This window comes from Sarcophilus harrisii, chromosome 1 (assembly GCF_902635505.1).
Source record: "Sarcophilus harrisii chromosome 1, mSarHar1.11, whole genome shotgun sequence".
Taxonomy (NCBI): domain Eukaryota; kingdom Metazoa; phylum Chordata; class Mammalia; order Dasyuromorphia; family Dasyuridae; genus Sarcophilus; species Sarcophilus harrisii.
Window position 1 is genome coordinate 666,073,784 of NC_045426.1, and position 20,491 is coordinate 666,094,274.

General features: G+C 55.0%; 1 protein-coding gene across 1 annotated transcript; it reads left to right on the plus strand.

The window, feature by feature from the left end:
* The first annotated feature begins 1,189 nt into the window (after positions 1 to 1,189).
* LOC100915743 (AN1-type zinc finger protein 5) lies at positions 1,190 to 20,399 on the plus strand. The gene is made up of 7 exons (XM_031948128.1): positions 1,190 to 1,514; positions 4,642 to 4,812; positions 8,573 to 8,663; positions 8,848 to 8,954; positions 11,709 to 11,819; positions 17,191 to 17,340; positions 17,634 to 20,399. Exons 1-6 carry the CDS (start codon positions 1,190 to 1,192, stop codon positions 17,337 to 17,339), a joined length of 954 nt encoding a protein of 317 aa, XP_031803988.1. The 3' UTR covers position 17,340; positions 17,634 to 20,399.
* The last annotated feature ends 92 nt before the right edge of the window (positions 20,400 to 20,491 follow it).

Sequence of the window (20,491 nt, forward strand, 5' to 3'; positions counted from 1 at the left end):
GGTGTCTGTTTCAGCTTTCCCTGTGGGGGAGGGAGTCCGGGTCTCCCCGGCTCCCAGGATGCGCTTCACAACCTTTCCTGCGTGGGCTCGAAGATCTTCGTCCATCCTCCTCCTCGCTGCTCCCCCCCTCTCCAGTCTGCCTTCGGGGGGCGCGCTGTCCTCCCCCCCACAGCTCCCGCCCCGGCTTCCCGACTTCCTCCGAGCTCGTGTTCAAGCTCCCCCTTCTGCAGGAGACCACAACCGTAATGATGAGAATAGCTAGCATTCACATGAGCGGCTGCGCCGCGGGAGGGCTTCGCAGCTGGGCCCAATGCTCCGTACCCTGGACCTGTCCCCTAACTTCTGCAGGTCCCCCCCGTTTTAGAGCGTGGGCGCCTTGAAGACAGGGAGGAAGGAAGAGAAGTTAAGAGAAAAGAGAAGGGGGCAGATGAGGCATGGAAAAGAAAGAGGGAAGAAGAAGAGGGGAAGTGGACAGGAGATGGAGGGGAGAAGGCGGGAGGGAAACAGGGAGGGGGAGGGGAGCCAGGAGGAAAGAACAGGAGAGGACAGAGAAGGAGAACAGGAGGAGGGGGAGATAAGAAGGGGAAAGGGAGCGAGGGAGGAAAGAAAAGAAGGGAGAGGGGAGATAGGGAGGAGAGGGAAGGAGGTCTGGAGGGCCTAGGGTAAGGAGGGCAGGAGAGCAGGGGAGGAGGGAAGCTAGGAGGAGAGAGGAGGGAGGGGGAAGGGAAGGAGGGCAGGAAGGCAGGGAGAGGAGGGAAGTAAGGAGGAGAGAGACAGGAGTGGGGAGGGGGCTGGGAAGGAGGGCAGGAGGGCTGGGGGGAGGGAAGAAGAGGGCCGGAGAAAGGAGCCAGGCGAGGAGAGAGAAAGGAGGGGGAGGGGCAGGGGGCAGGAGGGCCGGGGCGGGGGAGGGGGAGGAGGAGAGAAGCGAGTGGAGAGAAGGGGGGAGGGGAGGCGGAGGGTTCGGGCGGCGCTCGGCGGCCATGTTGGGCACCCGCCGCGGGGCCGGGCCGCCTGGGCGCGTGTGAGTGGCCGACAAGCGGCCCCGCCAGCCCTCCGCCCCGGCCGGCTGGCCTCCCTCCCCGGGCCGCCCCGCTCTGCCGCCTCCCTCGGGCGGGAGGCCCCGAGCCCGCCCTCGCCGCTGCCGGGCCGGGTCCGGGCGGCCTCCTGGGGCCGCGACAGGTGAGTGAGCATGGCGGGGCCGCTCGAGGGGGCGCCCGCCCGCGCCCCGCGCCACGGCCGCGGCCGCCCATTTCCTCGCCCGCCCGGCTCAGGTCGGGCCGCGCCGCCGCGCCGGGCGCGCCGGACGGGCGAGAGCTGGGCTAGGCCGCGCATCCCCGGCCTCGCCTTGCCCCGCAGGCCGCGCCGCCGGGCTCGGAGCTGCCCGTGCCGAGTCCCGCCCCTCCGCCGGAGAACGCCCTTGCCATTGGTCGGCGGGCTGGCGGGGGGCGGGCGGGATTGGTGGCTGGGCCTCGGAGGCGGGCGGGACGGGCCGAGAGGCGAGCCCAAAGTTTCTGGCCCGCTGAGCCTCGGAGGGGTCATTGAGGCCGGCCGGGGCACTGAGGCTCGGGAAAGTAAAGGGGCTCGCCCGAGGTAGCGAGAGCGGCAGCCTTCGGACCGCCCGCGTAGTCGCTGCGCCCCATTCATTCCTCCCTAGGGCATTCATTAAGCACCTTCTGTATGCGGAGCTGTGGGCTGGCTTGCCGTCCCCCCAACTCTCACAGTCTGATAGTAAAACAAGACCATTTACAGAAAATTACACAATGCTGGGGGGGGGGCGGGGAGAGCAGAGCAGCCTGGCGGTCACCCCGTGACCAGGTGGTCAAGCCCGGCCTCAGACCTTTATGGGCCCTATGGTCCTGGGCACGGCACTTCTGCCTCAGTTTCCTCCTCTGTAAAACGAGCTGGAGAAGCAACTGCGCACCAGGATCTCTGCTGAGAAAACCCCAAATAGTCCAGAAGGGTCGGGCCGAGCAACAACATGATCTTTTAAAATAATAATCATTATGAGTTTGAGATGTTTTCAGTAGCATAAGAAAACTGGAGATAATAGGTGACACGATTTCCCGGAGCCTGGGAGGCCCCGCTGCTCTTCCAAAGAGCTTGCACTGAGGAATGAGCCCCCCAGGCCTCCCACCAGGAAGTGTGCGCAATTCTCTGGAGTTCGTTGTCACGTGTGCAAGGCTGACAAGCCACTTGTTTTCTGGAGCTTGCTTTGGTGATCGCCACATCAGGGCCTGCACAGAGCCAGGGGTGGCCTGCCCCAGACCTAGGGCGCCTTCCTTGTGCAGCGGTGGGCCGGCTGCTTTTTCTCTCCCACTTTCTGCCCCTTTTTGCCCCGTTACACAGAGGCCGCATTGAGTAGTGGAGTTAAGGTCTCCAAGCCTGAAAGGCCCGGCCTCATGCCTCACCTCCATCCCGTTCTCCTAAGTCACCAAGCACTGGCCAGTCTGCAGTGATGGAGGGGGTTTGTGACACTCCAGGAGGCTGCCAGAAATATTGATTACACCGGACTGTTCTTACGCTTTTGTCAGTCGGTCACTAAACTCACTGAGCCGCTACCAGGGCCCAACCTGTGCCGGGCCCTGGGAGGGGAGTCAGAGGTCCCCGTTTGCCTTTGTTTTCAGCAGGAAAGGGAAGGAAGAAAGCATTTACTGAGTGCCTACTATGTGCTGGGCACTGCTTTGATCCTCACCCCAACCTGGTGAGGTAAACACATTATGATCTCCATTTGACAGATGAGGAAACTTAGGTGAGCTCTTAGGTGGGCAGACAGCTGATAAATATAGCAGGCAAGATTTGAACCCAGGCTTCTTCAGGTTCCCCAGTGCAGACACATCACACTCAAGCTCTAGCAGAGGTCGGCCCAGAAGGCGCCCTTTGCCAAGGGTCGGATGAGGAATGGAGCTTTGGAACCTGGGACCGTGCCCCGGAGAAGTTGGGGCGGGAGCTGGAGCTTTCAGTCAGGGTGGATTTGGGTGGCTGGAGAGGAAGTTTGGGGTCCCCTCAGGAACCTTGGGGCAAGGGTGGTAAGAGGGGCCCGTTGTGAGGGACGCCGGGGGACACGCAGCCTGGCTGGAGCACTGACTTGACCAAGAGTAGAGGGAGATGGAGAAGAGAAAGGGGAGCTCAACAGGCCCATGATGGCGGAGACAGCCCTAGGGTTGGAGGCAGAAGCCCTTGGCTCAGGTCCTGGATCTTCCACTTAGGATCTTGGGTAAATATTTGCCCTTTCCGAGTCTCACTGTGGCCAGATGAGCTTGTTCTTGTAACTATCCATTAGATTGTGTCTACAGTGACTCTGGATAGCCTTTGATCTTAATCCAAAACATTGAGACTTAAGGTCGTGGCCCAGCGATCATAACCCTTTAGAGCTGGCCATTTCCTTCATTTTACAGGCAGGGAAACTGAGAAATATGCAGAGAGAGTGAGTAGGACACCTCGGCCCGGACCAGGCCTTCCAGTTGCAAATCTCGTGGCTTTCATCTGTTATGCTGGGCAGGGCAGGGGACCATCAAGCCTGGTTTTACTGCGACTGGGGAGAGAGGGAGAATGGGTCAGAAGGCTCTTGTAAAGTCTGAGGGGCCAGGAGGGGGTCAATCCTGTAGGAAGCACTCAGCTTGAGCCATCCCGTGAGGTTCAGGCGTGTCAGGGGTACGTTGAGGGCCCCTCGGTGGCAGGCCTGGTGTTTGTGAGCCAGACTCTTGCAGAGCTTGGGAGGGAAGAGCAGGTGAGGGAAGCAGGTTGGGGGTGGTGGGCTACAGCAGTCAGAGGTACACGGACTCACCGTTGCAGAACCGGTAGCACGCAAGGTCCCAGTTGCGGCTGGAGAGCTCGCGGCTTCCCTGTGAGGCGTCTGGCTTGGGAACAGGCTTCCTCTCTTGGCAAGCTTGGTCAGGTCCTGAGGAAAACCACCACCAAATGAGACTTAACATTGCATCAAAAAGCAACGTTACCAGGCAGTCTGGGTCAAGTTTCAGTGAAGGCAACTGAACTGTCAGCTCCAGAGAAGCTTAAAAAAGACTGCAGAGAGCCTGGTTTGGAGCTGGAATCCCAGCTCTGCCACCTGTGTGGCCCCAGTTACATTTGCTGTAAAATGAGGTGGGCTGGGAGCGGTGGGAGCTGATGCTGATCCAAGGCCTCACTGACGTAGACACAGAAAGAGCGAGTGCAGTGGCCATTCTTGACCCTGGAGAAGGGATGGTGAAACGTCCCTCCCTCTGCTGCTCCCTGCAGGGTTTTCTCCGCAGGTCGCACTCTGGAAAGGTCTGGATTTTTAGTTTCAGGGTTAATACTTACTAACTCCCAATACTAAGCATTGGGAATCACCCTTCTGTCCTCCCTTTTTCTCATCCCCAAAATGGGGGCTTGTCCAGCTCTCAGGACCGCTGTGAGTCAAAGGCTCTGTAAATGTGATGATAAACCTAAAAAAATATGTATAGAAATTCAGCATCACTATAACCTTCCCTTTTTATTCTTTGTATATTAAATTGTTCATGTTTGTTGATTAAGTTCTTAATAAAAAGAAATTGTAAAAAATGTTTTTTAAACTATAAAGAGTTTTCAAAATACAAGCTCCTCTCCTTCTGCATTCATTCCTCATCTCGGTGAAAGCACTCAACCTGCCTTGTTGTCTGCTGTCAGGAGCTGAGCTCAGCGCAGCCATGGCCCAGGAGACCAACCAGACGCAGGTGCCCCTCCTATGCACCACAGGCTGTGGCTTCTATGGAAACCCTCGAACCAACGGCATGTGCTCTGTCTGCTATAAGGACTTCCTCCAGCGGCAACAGAATAGTGGGCGACTAAGTCCCCCAGGTAAGGAGTCCTAGGGAGGGAAGGCGGACCCGTCCCTGATTCATCCCCAACAGTAGCCAATAAGTAAGCTGCGGGGACCGCCCGGGTCGGGAGGGTCAGGGGGAGGTGCCTCAGGGTCTGAGGGGAAAAGATCAGGGGGTCCTAGTGGAGGGCCTCTCAGTAGGAGCCAATGTGATGGGACAGCCCCGCCATCCCCGGGCACAAAACTCGTTTGCTTCCCTGGTGAAAATGACTGGGCGATGGGATGGTACCGCAGATTTAGTCATGCAGGTGTTGTAGCAGCAGCAGAGAGGCAGGAGACTGAGTGAGCAGACTACAGCTGGTCCCCCACAGGGACCTGTGTGAGAGAGAGGGCAGGAAAAGTACAGGAGCCGAGGCCGGGAGAGGGAGCAGCTGGAAAGCGGCCCCTGCCCGGGTGTCTGGGGCCGGACCCCGGGGGACCTCCGTGCTGGGAGGGGGCCGGGCTCCGGGGAGACAGGGCCCAGGTGTTGTAGAGTAGGGGTGGTGATGCCGCCCCCCTCACCTTTGGGGTGCAGGATGTAACTGCGCGGGCTGGAGGCCAGGAGCAGACCGTGGAAGGAACTGGGCCTAGAAGGAACTGGGCCTACTTAGCTGGGGGACAAGAGTGATTGGGGCAGGGGGCCGTAAGGAGGAGGATGCTGTAGGAATCTTCAAGTATTTGAATGGCCTTTTGGGCTCTAATCAGAATAGCTGGTATTTCCATCACATGCACGCTGGCGGCTTCACAGCCATTCTTTTGGGGCCCACAACAGCTTTGGAGATGTGACAAGCATTATTCCCGTTTTACAGATGAAGAGACTGAGACCTAAAACAATCCAAGGTCTTGCCCATAGTTACACAGCTTTTAAGGTTCAGAGGAATTTGAGGTCAGATCCCTCCCGACCACCCTGTCCACTGCGCTAGGCTGCTTTACAAAAGACAGATGACATTTATTGTGTTTAGCCCTAGAAGACAGACCTGGGAGTAAGAGGCAGATTTTGGCTCAATGTAAGGAAAACATATTTAATAATGAGAATCGTCCTGGAGGGACACGGGCTGAACAATGGACAGTGTGGACAGTGAATGTTGTCCGCGGGTCGTGTGCTTCTGGGATGTCTCCTATCCCCAGGCACTTTTCTTTCCCCATGCTAGGAGTCATTTCTCCAGCACTTCAAGGTTTACAAATCCTCTCCGTACAACAGCCCATTCTACCTATGAGAAAACTGAGACTTAGGAAGAGGAAGCGAGCTGCCCAGACGAGGAGACAAAAGGACCTTGTGTGGCAGCCTTTCCACGGAAGGGCCTGGCCCTGAGAGGGGTCTCATCCAACTCCTTCTCCCTGCCCCCCCCCGCTGCAGAGTACTTTCATTGCCACAGCGACTCCCCAGACAGGGGCTCTGGCCCAGTAAGAAAGACCCTGGCTTTGGGACTCCCAGGCCCAGAAGTCTCAGCTTCCACCCAACTAGGAGGTGCTGCAAGGGCCCCTCGGGCCCTCGTTTGTGAGATGGGGAGGATTGTCGGACTCTGGGGATTCTGCTTAGAAGGTGTTAGCAGCTGCCTCGGGTTCTCGGGTAATTACTCCCCGGACTCTGACACGCATCAGGGGAGTCGGAGCGACCTGGGCCCTCCAGGCAGAGCGTGGACGATTGGCGCGGGCAGAGCCTGGTGTGGAGACTCGGCTCTGCACTGGGCGGGTCCGGAGAGGGGAGCGCTGTTAGTGGCTCCCAATGTGACACAGGGTGATTGTGAGCCGGCTGGCAACCGCTGGGGCTGGTGGAGACTGGCACGCTCTGCCACACTGCTCTGGGGCCTGCCGCCTCCCCCCGCAGCAGTTTGGGCTCTGGGGGGACAGCAACGAGAAAAAGGGATCCATCTGTCAGACAGCTCAGTCCTTGGATGTTTGTTTAACCGAAGAGAGCTGGGAGGGGAGCTGGGAGAGGGACTGGAGTCTGGGGGTCAGGGACGCCCCAACAGCCACACTCGGCGTTCTTAACTTCTAGGGACAGAAAAGGGGCTTTGTAAACACTAAGAGGACACAGAAATGTGAGTTAGGGCAGAGAGCGGCAGAAAGCAGGGCTGGCCGTGCGGACCAGTTGGAGAAGCCTGGAATTGGAACATCCGGCGCTAATCCCAGCTAAGAGAGTGTTTCTGAGTCACCAGCCTGCCCCAGAGAGACCTTGGGCGGGCCATTGGATCTCTCAACTTCCTTAACTGGGAAATGGGAATGTTTTCCTTATGCCCTCAGAAGGTTGTGAAGCAATTGCTCTGTAAACCCGAGATCCCTGGTCTTCAGAGTAGCAGGGACCGCTGTGGGTGGCGGTGTGGCATGAAGTGGGCTCCTTTCTGGGCACCCCAAGGTCAGCAAAGAGTCTCTTGGGCTGAAAAGCCCTTTTCTCAGTAATGGAGGAAACTGGAAACACATCCTGGGATGGGACAGGGTGGCAGGTGGTAGGGAGGTCCTGCAGCTGGCTAGAAGTCTTGCCCTTGCTGCTCCAGAGGAAGAGTTTCCCATTGTTTCTGTGGAGAACTGTGTGCCAGGCTCCAGCTGGTCATCTGAAGCTCAGGCAGCCTCCAGGGACTGGAAAGGGTGTCAGGAACCTTGGGGACTCGTGTACAAAACAGTGTGGCTAGACTAGGTGAGGGCTCCAAGCCAGAGGGCCCTAGGCCGGGGAGCCCCTGGTCAGGGAGTGTGCCACGGGACAGGAAGCTCAGCAGGAGGCAGGCTCTTCCCCTCTGCAGACCCCACTTTGTCCCCCCCATAAGATGAGGGCATTGGACTAGATGGTTGCAGAGTCCCTTCAGTCTCTGAATTGTATAATCTGATCCAGGCTCTTCTTGGGCGACAGCCCCCTGCCAAGGTACACCTGGTGTTTAGCCTGTGTTTCTGTTCCCAGATCTCCATCCTGGAAGAGGTTTAAGACTCTCTTTGTTGCCTTACTCTCCCCCTGCCCCGACTCCATCACTGTCCCATTAGGACACGAGGCCTCCGGCCCTCAGGGCGTCCGCAGTGAGAGACAGAACTGGATTGCTTGGGACCTCTCTGCTGGCCTGGGTGGGGGGGGAGCTCAGGCCATGCAAGGATGTAGCCCTGATGGCTGGGCCGCTCACCAGACCCTCTGGAACGGAGTCGTCGAGTTCTGTCCTGGGTCTGTGTGCCAGGCCTGTTCTGTGGGAGGAAGGAGCAGGTCCCAAACGCAGGAGGCCCGAGGAAGGGCACAGAGCTGACGCCTAGGACAGGTGACAGCCGCGGGTGCTCAGGCCCCCATCCAGCCTCTTCCCAGACTACCTCGATGGTCGACACTCGCCCCTTCTGGACTTGTCACTGCCGCCTCCTCCCTCCCTGCTGCTGGGCACTGTGGAAGGGCTCTGGCTTGGCGAAAGATCGCAGTGAGCCTCCTGCTGCCCCGAGGCTCCGGGGTCCGAGGAGTGGGGGATCCCGTGGCTGTCCGGAGGGGAAGGCACTTGCTTAAAAGTTTGTAGATTGAGTTTTTCACGGCTTCTCTCCTGACCATTCCGGCAGAGCCCCTGTTGTCTGCTCTGCAGGTCTGCACTTGATTCTTCTCTTATTGTCGTGGTTTTCCAGCCTGACTGGAAGCTCCTAGAAGGCAGGGATCAAGTCTGATATTCTTGCAGCTTCCAATACGGTGCCAGGCCCTAGAAGGGTTGGATGGGCCTTTGATTCCCAGCGCTGAGAAGTAGTGGGACTGGGTCAAGCCTTGGAAGCTGAGCCGACCCTCTGGGGCCTGACTTTTATCCACAGTAGCCAGCAGCCCCAGTCCTGCGGTCCTGGAGACTTTCCCTGCAGCATGTGTGGAGGAGGCGGACCCTGTCCCTGATGATGGCCCAGCCAGGTGAGCAGTCTCCCTGGGGCTCCCCTCCCCGTGTGTCCCTTGGCCCCAGGCCCCCAGCACCTGCCTTTCCCAGGGACAAGGCACCTTTCTCCTTCACCACCACCTCCCATGACGCTACAAGGTGAACTTGCTCCTTGTCTCTCCCATCTGCTCGGCGGTGTGCGCGCTCCTGGCGGGTCTCCAGACCGAGCTCTCAGACTCCCGTGACCCACCAGATGACGGCCATGAGCATATCGAAGGAAGACGCCCACAGCCAAGCGGACGAGGCCATCTCCATGGCTCCCTCCTCAGGTAAGGGGAGAGGGCTGGGGACCCTCCGTCCGGCAGGCCTGTTCTGCCACTGGGAAAGTGACCCTCCTTGTCCCATTGCTAGCACGCTGCCCAGGCCGGCCTAAGTTCCATAGAGTCTCATTTGACTGATGAGATGATGGGGAGTCTGTGACCAAAGGCTTATGCGGAGGGGTCACGGCAGATGGCAGGGCTTTCAGCCTCCCGCTCATCTCTCTTTTCTAGGTACCGGGCACATAGGAAGGGACTTGGGCCATGACTTGGCGGGGGTCTTCGGAGAGTTGAAGGGCTATTGTTCAGAAGAGGGATTAGGTTTTTGTTGTCTGACCCTAGAAGGGGTCAGAGGTGCAAAAAAGGGCAGTTCAGGCTTGATGTCAGAGTAAACCATCAGCACTGCCCCAAAGTGGGAGGGACTTCTCTTGACTGGAGCTCTCCAGGCAGAAGCTGGAGGATTCCTTTTGGATCTGGGTTGGACCAGATGACCACCAGGGTCCCTTCTCATTGACACATCCTGGGATGAATCTGTGGGGCTTGTTGAGTTTGACCAAAGGCCCCTGCAAAACTTCCAGCACAAAATAAAGTACTCTGTGGTCTTCACCCTCTGCTTACAGCCTGAGATAGGAGAAAGTTTACCTGGCCTGCCTTAAAAAATAATGAATTAGCCATCATTAGAAGTCACTGAGTGTCTCCCAGGCCCTCAGGCTGCCCCACCCCGAGCAGCCGCTTCAGGACTGGAGGTGCAGGGAGGCGGAGGGCTCATGTGGGGGCATTATCAGGGTACCACTTCTTCCCCTTTCTGGGGGCACTGAGTCGCTTCATAGGAGCCTCTGGGATCTAGATGGTTCAGGGACCTTGCGTATGGAAATGTGTCCCATTCCAAAGTGAATACCCCAAATCATCAAAGACTCTCAGGGATGACTAGCTGTGGATTCTGGAATAACTTTTGATGCAGCCAGCAAGAATAGGAGGCCTCTGTGTACAATGGCTGGCAGGTATTAGCACAGTTTTCCAAAATGCAAATTTGTGTTTGCAAGAGCTGAACCCAGTTAGCAAATGATCCATTCCGGGGCCTGATTGCCCAGCTTTAAGGTCATTGGGTAGCAATTAATTTTCTTCTGGTGAAACACAAGGGAGTGTAGGATTGTGGGAAGGATTGTGGACTTGGAGTCCAGAGACGTAGCAGAATGGGCAGCAGGGGCTCCCCCGGGCCTCGGACAGTGTGGCCCTACCAGTGTGCCCCTCACCGCTCCTACCCAGTGTGAAACTCCAGCCCTTGTCTGGATGGGATAACCAAAGTGCATGTTGTCTCCAGAGGGTCCCGGGCACAAATGAGGGAGGTTAGATCTTAGGTTTTAGTACTTTAAGGATCCATGATTTCATCAGTTGAAGGTCTCCTTTGACCCAGGCAGTGTGGCCATATGATTGAATGGGAAGAATGCCAGATGTAATTAGGGGACAAAGGTTCAAATTCTGGATCTGTGCTTTATTGCTTGTAATCTATGGGCAGGTCATTTGCCACTTTGGGTCTTAGTTTCTTTATAGGTAAAGTGAAAAGGTTGAATTAAATCACCTGCGGTCCCTTCCAGCTCAGAACCTACCATCTAACAGGCCTTCTAACACCTTAATAGGTGGTCTTCATTAGTTCTGTACACTACAACCCCATACCCCAAAGTTGAGCCCTTGGTGCCTAAGCTTCTGGAGATGAGCCGTTCTGGATTTGGTCACTCTGAGTAGTTGTTCCCCAGCCTTACTTGTTTACCACCTGTATTACCCCTGTAGTCTGTGAGCTCCTTGAGAGCAGGTGCAGCTTGGGGATCTGCACACAGTAAGCATTTAATAGATGCTTGTTAGGTTGATTTGATTTGAACAATGCCCTGCTAGGCCCATGCCCAGAGCACTGATAGTTTGGTAGAGCCCAACTGTACTTAGCTGCCCTGCCATGGAGAGCCCGAAGTCATTTCCCTGATGCAGTGAAGTGTTGAAGAAGCCTTACAAGATGGCCAGGAAGACCCTGTGCTCTCCTCGGGTCGCACCGTCACAGAGGCCCCTCATTTCTCCCCTTCTTCCATGATAACTCAGCAGGTTTGTTGGGGATGGGCCGACAGCCTGTGCGCTCTCCCATCTCCTCCTGGGTTACACTCCCATGATGCCTCTGTTCTCTTTGCGGCCGCTGACCCCAGCGCTTTCCCCAGCCTGAGATGGAGGAATTCCTCGCTGGGACTCTCATTCTCAGGACCGTTGTGAGGGTCGGTGTAGAGGTTTCAGCGATCATTATGATTACTTTAGCGCGCCACAGTGTTAGCACATGGTATTTTCCAGCTTGATTCCCTTACCATTTTCACCAGGCTTTATTCTAAATTAAGGTTCTTAACCTGGGGTCCTTGAACTTGAATAGAAAAAAGTTACACCTCTAACTGAAATACAGAATTTCTTTCAAGTATGAATATGGGCAACAAACCACAGCAATATTAGAATCCACCTACGGGTCCACAACATGTGGACATTAAGAACCCCCTCCTCTCCAGGAATTCAGTTCTTTCTGGAATCAGGTTTCCCCCAAAGCAGGAAGATTGCCCCCCTGTCCCCGGAGCACATTTCTAAGCATGGGCCTCGGGGACAGAGGTTGGTTCAGGCAGGAGTCCAGATGTGGCTGGCCATGGCCAGCGGCCCACTCCGACCTAGAGGGACAGCTTGGGGAGCCAGGGCCGGCCTGGGCTTGGGTGTGGAGTCACTCGGGGCATGTCTTTTCTCCTCCAGGTTCTCTTCTTGAAACATCTCAGAGCTCCTCTGAGGAAGAGAAGTCATCCGAGAAACCCAAACCGAAAAAGAACCGCTGCTTTGCTTGTCGGAAGAAAGTGGGTCTGACAGGTAGGAGGCCCTGGGCAGGCAGAGTCCCGGCAAGGCCCAAAGTGGTGGGAGAGGAGGCGCCTCAGAGGTCAGAGCCCTGCTTAGGAATGAGGGGATGTGGGGCCTAGAGAGGGGAAGGGCAGGCCACAGTGCAGTGAAATGTCTCTGGAGGCCGAGCTGGCCCCGGGGGGAGCCACCCCGGCTCTTCCTGCTTGGGGCTGAAAGAGCCATTCTGCTTCTAGAGGGGCTTTGGCCCACGTTTGAGGGGACTGGGCTGAGAGAAGGGCCGCTGTCTGGTGGCCTTCCTTAAGCAGCTGACCCTGAGTTCCTCAAGCCCTTTGGCCTGGAATGATGACTTAGCATGGGTTCTTGAACCCTTCAAAGGAATTGTAGAATCTCTACAGAAAATCACCATCTAGCCTTAAACTTCAGGAGTTTTGAGGACTGAGGGATTCCTCCCAGTGTTTGTGAGCCTTTGTGGGAACTATGAAAAGGTGTCCAGAGTCAGGGAAGAGTGAGCAGGTGCTCCGGAACCCCAGGACTGACCATCCCAAGAGCCCTGAACTTCAGAAATGGGTGTTTTGGACCTCAATTTAGGACTGAATTCCTATTCTTTCATGTTTTCTTTCTCTTTCTAGCTTTGTGTCATCTCTATCCTTTTATCCAAAATATTGATAAGTAGTTAAGGGCACAGTGAAGCACAGATTTCTGAGGTACTTTGAGCAGGCTTCCAACAAAGACACAGAACTTTTAATGGCTCCCAGTTCTAATCCTCCCAGCTGTAATTTAGTCTGTCTCTCTAAACTTGGTGAAATGTTAAATAGAGGTTGGTTTGTAGTCTAGTAACCTTTTCAGAAAAGGAAAATAAATTTGCTAGGCAGGATCTGTTTCTCATAAAACTCAATTTCTTCTGGGTTTTTTTGTTTGTTTGGGGTTGGTTTGTTTTTGTTTTTTTTTTCATATTCACTTTAGCATATTCTAGAATTTTTCAAGGATTTAAATTTACATTTACTAATGTAGAGTACATAGACGCCACTATTCCCTTTTTTTGAAATTTGGATACAAAATTTGTCATTTTCCCAGTCTCCAAGATCATTAATAGGGAATCAATCACATCTTGAAGGTCTTTGAGCTCCAATTCTTTATGGGCCAGTTTTAGTTTGTCCTTCCCAGGCCAAAGACGGCTCTCCTTGGCCTGTTCCGCCTTTCCTCTTTAGTTACTTTCTATTGTTTCTTCTACCCCGAGCACTGACCCAACCCCTTCATTGTTCCCTCTTTCCCCATAGAGTAAAAAAAAACAAAACCTTTTTGTTTTCTTTAGCTCTCCTCCCCAGCCTCTTTTCTCTTGGGCCTTGTCACCTCTGACCCCATGCAGGACCAGCACTTCTGTACCCTCCCTCCTTCCCCGCTCTTGTTTCCTTGCTCCCCTTCACTGAGCCTCAGTGACCCACGTTCCCCTCCCGGCTTTAGAGGGCCCTCTTCTCTCCGCCTCTCCGGAGCCGTGGCTCGTTGTGCCATCCTCAGGCTTCTCGGCCCCCCGTTTCAGAGTCTCCAGAGATCCCGGGTCCACAGTCGAGGGCACAATTCTGAATGATTCCCATCTTTGCTCTGCTTTTGGAGGGGAAATTTTCCACCAGGATCCCCGCAGTGAAATTATGAGCAAGGCGGGTCAGGAACCGACCAGCTGCTGAGCTTTTAGCCAGGAGGGAGCTCCAGGAGGAGGCCTCAGAGGGCAGACAGGAGATCCCCAGTAAAGATGGGCACGAAGGGCTTTCCTTGCCCAGAGAGGAAAGTAGTGAGAGGCGGCTGCGTCAGGTTAAGGAGACCCTTGAATGCCAGGCAGAGTGGGAGATGTCCTTGCAAAGTAGTGGGGAGCCTCTAAACCCTTTGCTGAGCAGAGATTGTGACCAGACGCGTGCCGCAGAAGGCGAGTTGTAGCCGCCTGGGAGGCCTGGGAGGTGACCTGCTGACTGGGGCCGAGGAGCAGGGCAGGGGGCCTTCCCGGGCTGAGGGCTTTCCTGGGCCAGGGGCCTTCCCGGGCCAGGGGCTTTCCCAGGCCAGGGGCCTTCCCAGGCCAGGGGCCTTCCTGGGCCGGGGGCCATGGGACGGCAGAAGAGGGGACCTGTTGGAGAGAGGTGGTAGAAAAGGGTCAGACTCTCTGCCGAAGGGGAAGAGCGGAGGCCATGGTGAGGCTTTATATGAAGCTGCTGTCACTTGGGCCAGCCACCTTGACAAACACTGGGCACAAAGAAGGGAGACCACGGGCAAACCACCACACTGGCCCTGGAAGGGGGGCCTCAGGAAGCCAGGCCAGGGAAGGGACAGAGAAGAGGAGGCAAGAATTCCAAAGACGGAGCTCCAGGCTGGGGAAATAGTGGCCCTGCTGATCAAGCCTGAAGTCAGCAGCAGCCACACACCACACCCAGCCCCTGCCCCTTGTGCTTGATGGGAGCCCTGGAGCCTGCAGCGTCCATTGTCTGGGCCCCGGCAGCCTCCTGCTCTTCTCAGCCCCAGGAAGACAGGGAGCTCATCTGTGCTCCTAGGAGACCGAGGGGCAGCTCTATTCTGGGAGCCCCCGTGCCCCACCAGTGCTTCCCCATCCATCGCCAAGCCCCTCAGGAACCCACTTCAGGCCTGGGATTCTCTCTCGTTTTCTGCAGGTACAAGTGGCATTGACTTCCCCTCTGCTCTGTGCTGAGCACGCTGAAATGCAGGGTGGACCCTACTCAGGGCCCCCTCCTCACCCCCCCCCAGGTCCATGTCCCAGCTTCCCTGAATATCCTTCAGGACCTGGGCCCCATTCCCTGCCCTCTGTGTGGCCATGGGCCAGGCCCAGTCTCTCTGTGAGCCCCCAACGATGTCTGTGTTCTCTACCTCATGAGGCTGCCAGGAGGAGAGTCCTCGATAACTTTAAATCAGGCTACTCCGGTCAGAAAGAGGAAGCAGCCAACGGGAGAGAGCTTGGTGCTGTAGAAAAAGGCCCAGGCTTGAGAGTCAGACACCTGGCTTGAATTTCACCTCCATCCCTCAACATGTGATCCGGGCAGGTCACTTACTAGTTCTGTGCCTCAGTTTACTCCTCTGTACCAGGAGTGTTATCTCTTGTCTGCCTCGCAGCCTGGCTGTGAAGAAAGTCTCTTGTAAAATTCAGACCCCGACAGATGTAAGCATTGGGGAGGGCAGAGGAGCCAGCCGGAAGTCCCCAGAGCAGGAAGCCAGGCCACAGCTCTCCATTGTTTGCTTGGAAGCCTCTTCCTCCTCCATCCCCGCATGTGAAATCTTAAGTAAATCATTTCACCTTCTGGGGTCCCCGTTTATCTGTAAATTAAAAGCCTTGGCCTAGACAGCCTCCCGTGCTGTTTGCCCCAAGAGGCAGCGCAATGCAGGGCAGTGCTTCAGTCAAGAGCCCCGGGCTCCAGCTCTGGTGCTAGTGCTCTCATCCCCCTTCCCTCGGGTTCCAGATCATCACCCTCTCATTAAATGTGGTAGTTCCCCCCCGCCCCCACTAGCTGTCCCACAAGGTAGCTGGGGAGCCTGGGTCCTTTCTTTTTTTTTTTTTTTTTTTAATTTAATAGCCTTTTATTTACAGGATATATACATGGGTAACTTTACAGCATTAACAATTGTCAAACCTCTTGTTCCAATTTTTCACCTCTTACCCTCCCTAAATGTGCAGGATGACCAGTAGATGTTAAATATATTAAAATATAACTTAGATACACAATAAGTATACATGACCAAAACATTATTTTGCTGTACAAAAGAATCAGACTCTGAAATTATTGTACAATTAGCTTGTGAAGGAAATCAAAAATGCAGGTGGCATAAATATAGGGATTGGGAATTCAATGTAATGGTTTTAGTCATCTCCCAGAGTTCTTTTCTGGGTATAGCTAGTTCAGTTCATTACTGCTCCATTAGAAATGATTTGGTTGATCTCGTTGCTGAGGATGGCCTGATCCATCAGAACTGGTCATCATCTAGTATTGTTGTTGAAGTATATAATGATCTCCTGGTCCTGCTCATTTCACTCAGCATCAGTTCGTGTAAGTCTCTCCAGGCCTTTCTGAAATCATCCTGTTGGTCATTTCTTACAGAACAGTAATATTCCATAATATTCATATACCACAATTTATTCAGCCATTCTCCAACTGATGGACATCCATTCAGTTTCCAGTTTCTAGTCACTACAAAAAGGGCTGCCACAAACATTTGTGCACATACAGGTCCCTTTCCCTTCTTTATAATCTCTTTGGGATATAATCCCAGTAGTAACACTGCTGGATCAAAGGGTATGCACAGTTTGATAACTTTTTGAGCATAGTTCCAAACTACTCTCCAAAATGGTTGGATTCGTTCACAACTCCACCAACAATGAATCAATGTCGCCTGGGTCCTTTCTAGCTCTGAATCCTTCCTTGGCTACCCTGTGACAGAGCTGAGAGTCTATAGCAACATCATCGACAGTGCTGGACTTCTATGGTGACCTTGTCTGTGGGCCTGGGGGGAGGTTTGAGGGGATGAGCCTGTGGGCATTTGGCAATATGGCAACATACCCTGCTCTTCCCTTAGTTGGGGAAATAGGGTTCCATTGGAGTGGGGCAGGGGGTTGGCCCGGGGCCTCCAGCCCAGCCAGATCAGCTTCCTCAAAGGGAGGAGTCAGTCCCTCTCCCCCAGGCCCAAAGGAGGCACTAAATCTCGAATTGACATTGTTAGTCATTAGGAATTGTCCAGCACGTTCCCATTCTTGAAACTTAGGAGCATTTTCAGCAGACACAGCTTGAGAAGCTGGGAAGGAGGAATCCAGTATCTGCTAGAGAACCTATTCCATTGGGCTTGGTCAGGGACATCTCCTTTATGGCATGAATCAGCTGCCCTCTCTTGCCCCTGTGTTTATGGGATCTGTCAGGTGCCCTCCATCCCCCCATAAAGGGATTTAGGGTGCTGCAGCCTTAAGCCCAACTTCGTTGGTAACTGTGGGTCCTCATGTCCAGGCAAGAGAGCGAATCTCCCTGTTATTGGCCATTCAAATAGTGCTTTAAGGTTTGCAAAGTACTTTTCAATGATCTCAACCCCACAGCAGCCCTGGGACGTAGATGCTATTATTATCCCCATTTTATAGCTGGGGAAATTGAGGTTAAGTGACTGAGCTAGTCAGTGCCTGAGGATGGATTTGAACTCGGGTCTCCCCGATTCCCGGAAGCCCGTCCTCTGGGCCTTGTGGGGTCTGGCCGGGATACTTATTACAGGATGATGTAGTTCAGATGCCTCCTGGTGCCTCTTCTCCTATGATGGCGCTGGGTTTCACAGGTGCCTCCCCTCTGAACCCTCGGGTGATGCTTTGGGTCTGAATCGGACCGGACTGGCAGCTTGTCCCTCTCTTCCCCCCCAGGCTTTGACTGCCGCTGTGGAAATCTCTTTTGTGCCATGCACCGGTACTCAGAAAAGCACAGCTGTCCCTTCGACTACAAGGCCGAGGCAGCCGAGAAGATCCGCAAGGAGAACCCCATCATCGTGGCAGAGAAGATTCGGAAGTTGTGAAGTGAGAAACGGGCCCGGGCCCTCCCCCTCCCCAGGCCAGCCCCAGCCCCTCCTGGTCCTCTGGGTAATGAGCCTTCGGGCCACGGGGCGGGGACAGCTTCGCCCTCCCTTGTCAGCCATGGAGCGTCCTCTGGTCTGGCTGTGCTGGGAGAGGGCCCAGTCGGGGAGACGAGCTGCCACATCTCCCTTCCCCTGGGCCCTCCTCTTGGAAGCCCAGAATGATGCAGGGACTCGAGAGAGTGGGAGCCGCGGTCGTCCCTGCCTGGCACTGAGGCCCCTTTCCTCTCCGTACAGGCATGGCATCCCTGAGGGACATTTAAGAGGTCCCTGACTCCTCCCCCCGAGGCCGGGGGATCTGGCTGAATCCGCTCCGAAGCCACCTCTGGGGTTTGGGTGTTCCCCCAGATAAAGAACTCTGCAGCTCGAAAGCCCTTAGACTTGTTTGTGTCCTCTCCCTCCCTGGCTCCAGGGGAGATAGGGGACCAGCTCCCCCATGTCTCAGCAGGAAGCCTTGCCTTCATTTCTCTGTCTCCTCCCTTTCCTTGCCCTTTCCCAGGAGGCCCCGGCACCCCCAGCTCTTCCTGCCGACCCCCGGAGCCCTTTGTGGCCCAGCCATCAGAGGGCCCTCTTCCTTCCCCCACTCCTGCCCCCCATCCTTCTTCCCTCCACATGCACTCACCTTGCTCCCCCCCTGTTCTGCCTTACTGTGCACTCCTGGCTCTCAGGCTTGCATCCCCAGCTCAACTAGCCCCGTTCTCCCCTCACAGGGGAAAATCTCAGAGGAACCTTAGCTCTGTATGAAGGTGTTGCCTATAGTTAGCAGGCCAGCCTGGGGGAAGGGCAGAAGCAGAGTGGGCTGCGGCCCTGTCCCTCCCTCCACCTTGCTCTTGTGGGCACCTTCTCCTTCAAGAGCCTCGGCCCCTGCCCAGGAAAGCTGCCTCTGCTTTTTCCATGGGAAGCGAGCAGGCTGGGCTCCCTGATCCGCCGGGCCCCTGGCCACCTGTCCTCAGGTCTGGCATCTTGAGCGGATCTTTTGGGGGCGGGCTAGCGGGCGAGTCTCCTTTGTGTGGCTTGAGGGTTGAGGCGAGGAGAGCCGCCCTGTAGAGTTGTGAAGGAGAAGGCCCTGCTGCGGCCAGGAGAGAGAGTGACTGACTCCGTTGGAGTCCAGGACACCCAACACCTTAAAAGGGCCTGAACCTCTCCGAGGGCCAGCAGGAGGGTCTGGCAGCCCAGCTGGATTCTGAATCTAGTCTCTGCCCCTTCCCCTCCCCAGGGAGTGGAGCCTTGGCTCAGGCTGGCCCTCGGGGCCCTTCCCAGAGGCCAGTGGGCAGTACCAAGCTGCCATCTTCTCAGGACTCCCACAGCTGCTCTGGATTCTTAGTGAGTGCTGCTGACTTCTTTGCCACACTTCCTGCCTTCTCAAGCACATGCTCCCCTTTGCCTTGAGCCCGTCACCATCTCCTCCCAGTTTTGTTTTAACTTTTACGGACAGATCTTAAGTGCTGGGCAAGAGCACCAGCGAGGGCCCATTCGCCCCTGGGGACTGGACTTGATCCTGCCCCTCATGTCTGCTGCCCCTCCACCTCTTGACCTTGCAGACCCTCTGGAGCCCCAGGGGCTAATGGGTGGTTTGTGGCTTCTAGCCTGCTGCCCCCTCCCTCCTGCTGAACCAGTTTGATCTTATTTTTCTTTTCCCTGTCCCCCAGCATCGTGCCCCGCCTATGTAAATATTAATATATTCCGTTTGTCTCCATGGTGTGCTGTGTCTCACATCCAGCTTGGGCCCAGAGGGCAGAACCCGGTGCACTGGGGGGAGGGGGAGAAGCTGCAAAGGCAGATTTAGTCTCTGTGTATGGAAGAACTTCCATAATAATTAGAGCTGTCCAAAAGTAGAACAAGAGCCTGGGGAAGTTACGAGTTTCCCATCACTAGAAATCATCAAGCAGCATTTGGATGATCGCCTGTCAGGGATGTTTTAGAGAGGAATCCAGCTCAGATACAGATTGGACTCGGTAGCCTGGGGAGCCTTTTGCCAGCCTGCAGTTCAGTGCCCTTGGGCTTCCCGCTGACCTCCCTCTCTCTGAGGCTGGCAGGATGGCAGCAGGCCTAGGAAGGGAATCAGCCACTCCCATCCATCAGGGCTGAGGGCCACCCAGGCCCAGGAAGTCCGTAGAGGCTGCCCGCCTATCACAGATCTCAACAGACCCATTCTACAGTTCTGTGCCTTAAGATTGGGCGGCCCCACTGGCTTCGAGCCCTCCCTCAGTCTTGTGACAAGACCCCTTGTTAATGAGGCATTTGAACTCATTGCTTTCCAGCTCCAAGTCCTGTGATCTATCATTCGCCCAAAGTTGATTAGGCAGGGGTTATCTTAAAAGAAGGATTCAGTGCCCTATACAAGACCATGTTCTTTTTCTCTCTTCCACCTTCTCCCCTACCCTCGCCAAGCCAAAACAACCCATTTGGAGCTAAAATTCTAGTTCTGAATTCCAATTCTTCCAGGGACTAGGAAACCCCAGCGGGGGAGAGGCAATGGGAACTGAAAGAATCTCATGTCCTTCCCTCATCTATAAAATGAGAGTTGGTCTCCAGAGGGCTTTCTAACTCTGACAATTTATGCTCTAAGTTCCCTCTCAGCTCTGAGAGCAAGCTGTGTTCCCTAGCATTTGGGAACCCAGAAGGGACCTTAGAGATCATCTCATCCAAATCCTTCATTTTAAGATGAGGACAGAGGCTAGGAAGGTAAAATAACTAAGGATCTTTCCAATGTACCATTATGTTTTAAGGTTCCTTCTGGCTCAGTTTCTTTGAGAGTTTCTGAATGACCATAGGACCCAGACCCTAGACTTGTGGGAGCCGGGAGAGGAAGAAGGATTATTAGACATTCTCAACAATCCACCCCCTTGCTTTTCTTACTCTGCTCTCATCCTTAAGATCTGCTTCTCTGGATCATTTCCCCAGTCTGCCAGGTACATACAAGCTATCTTGTACCGCACACCAAGAGACAGTTCCCTTTTATTTCCTCTTTTAATAAAAAGTTTCTCAAGCTTGCATATACAACCAAATGGTGTTAGTTCTGCTTGGTGAAATACTGAGTGGTGTTTGGTGTAAACGTGGATACAGTTTGGATTTGGTGGAAAAGAAAATGAGGT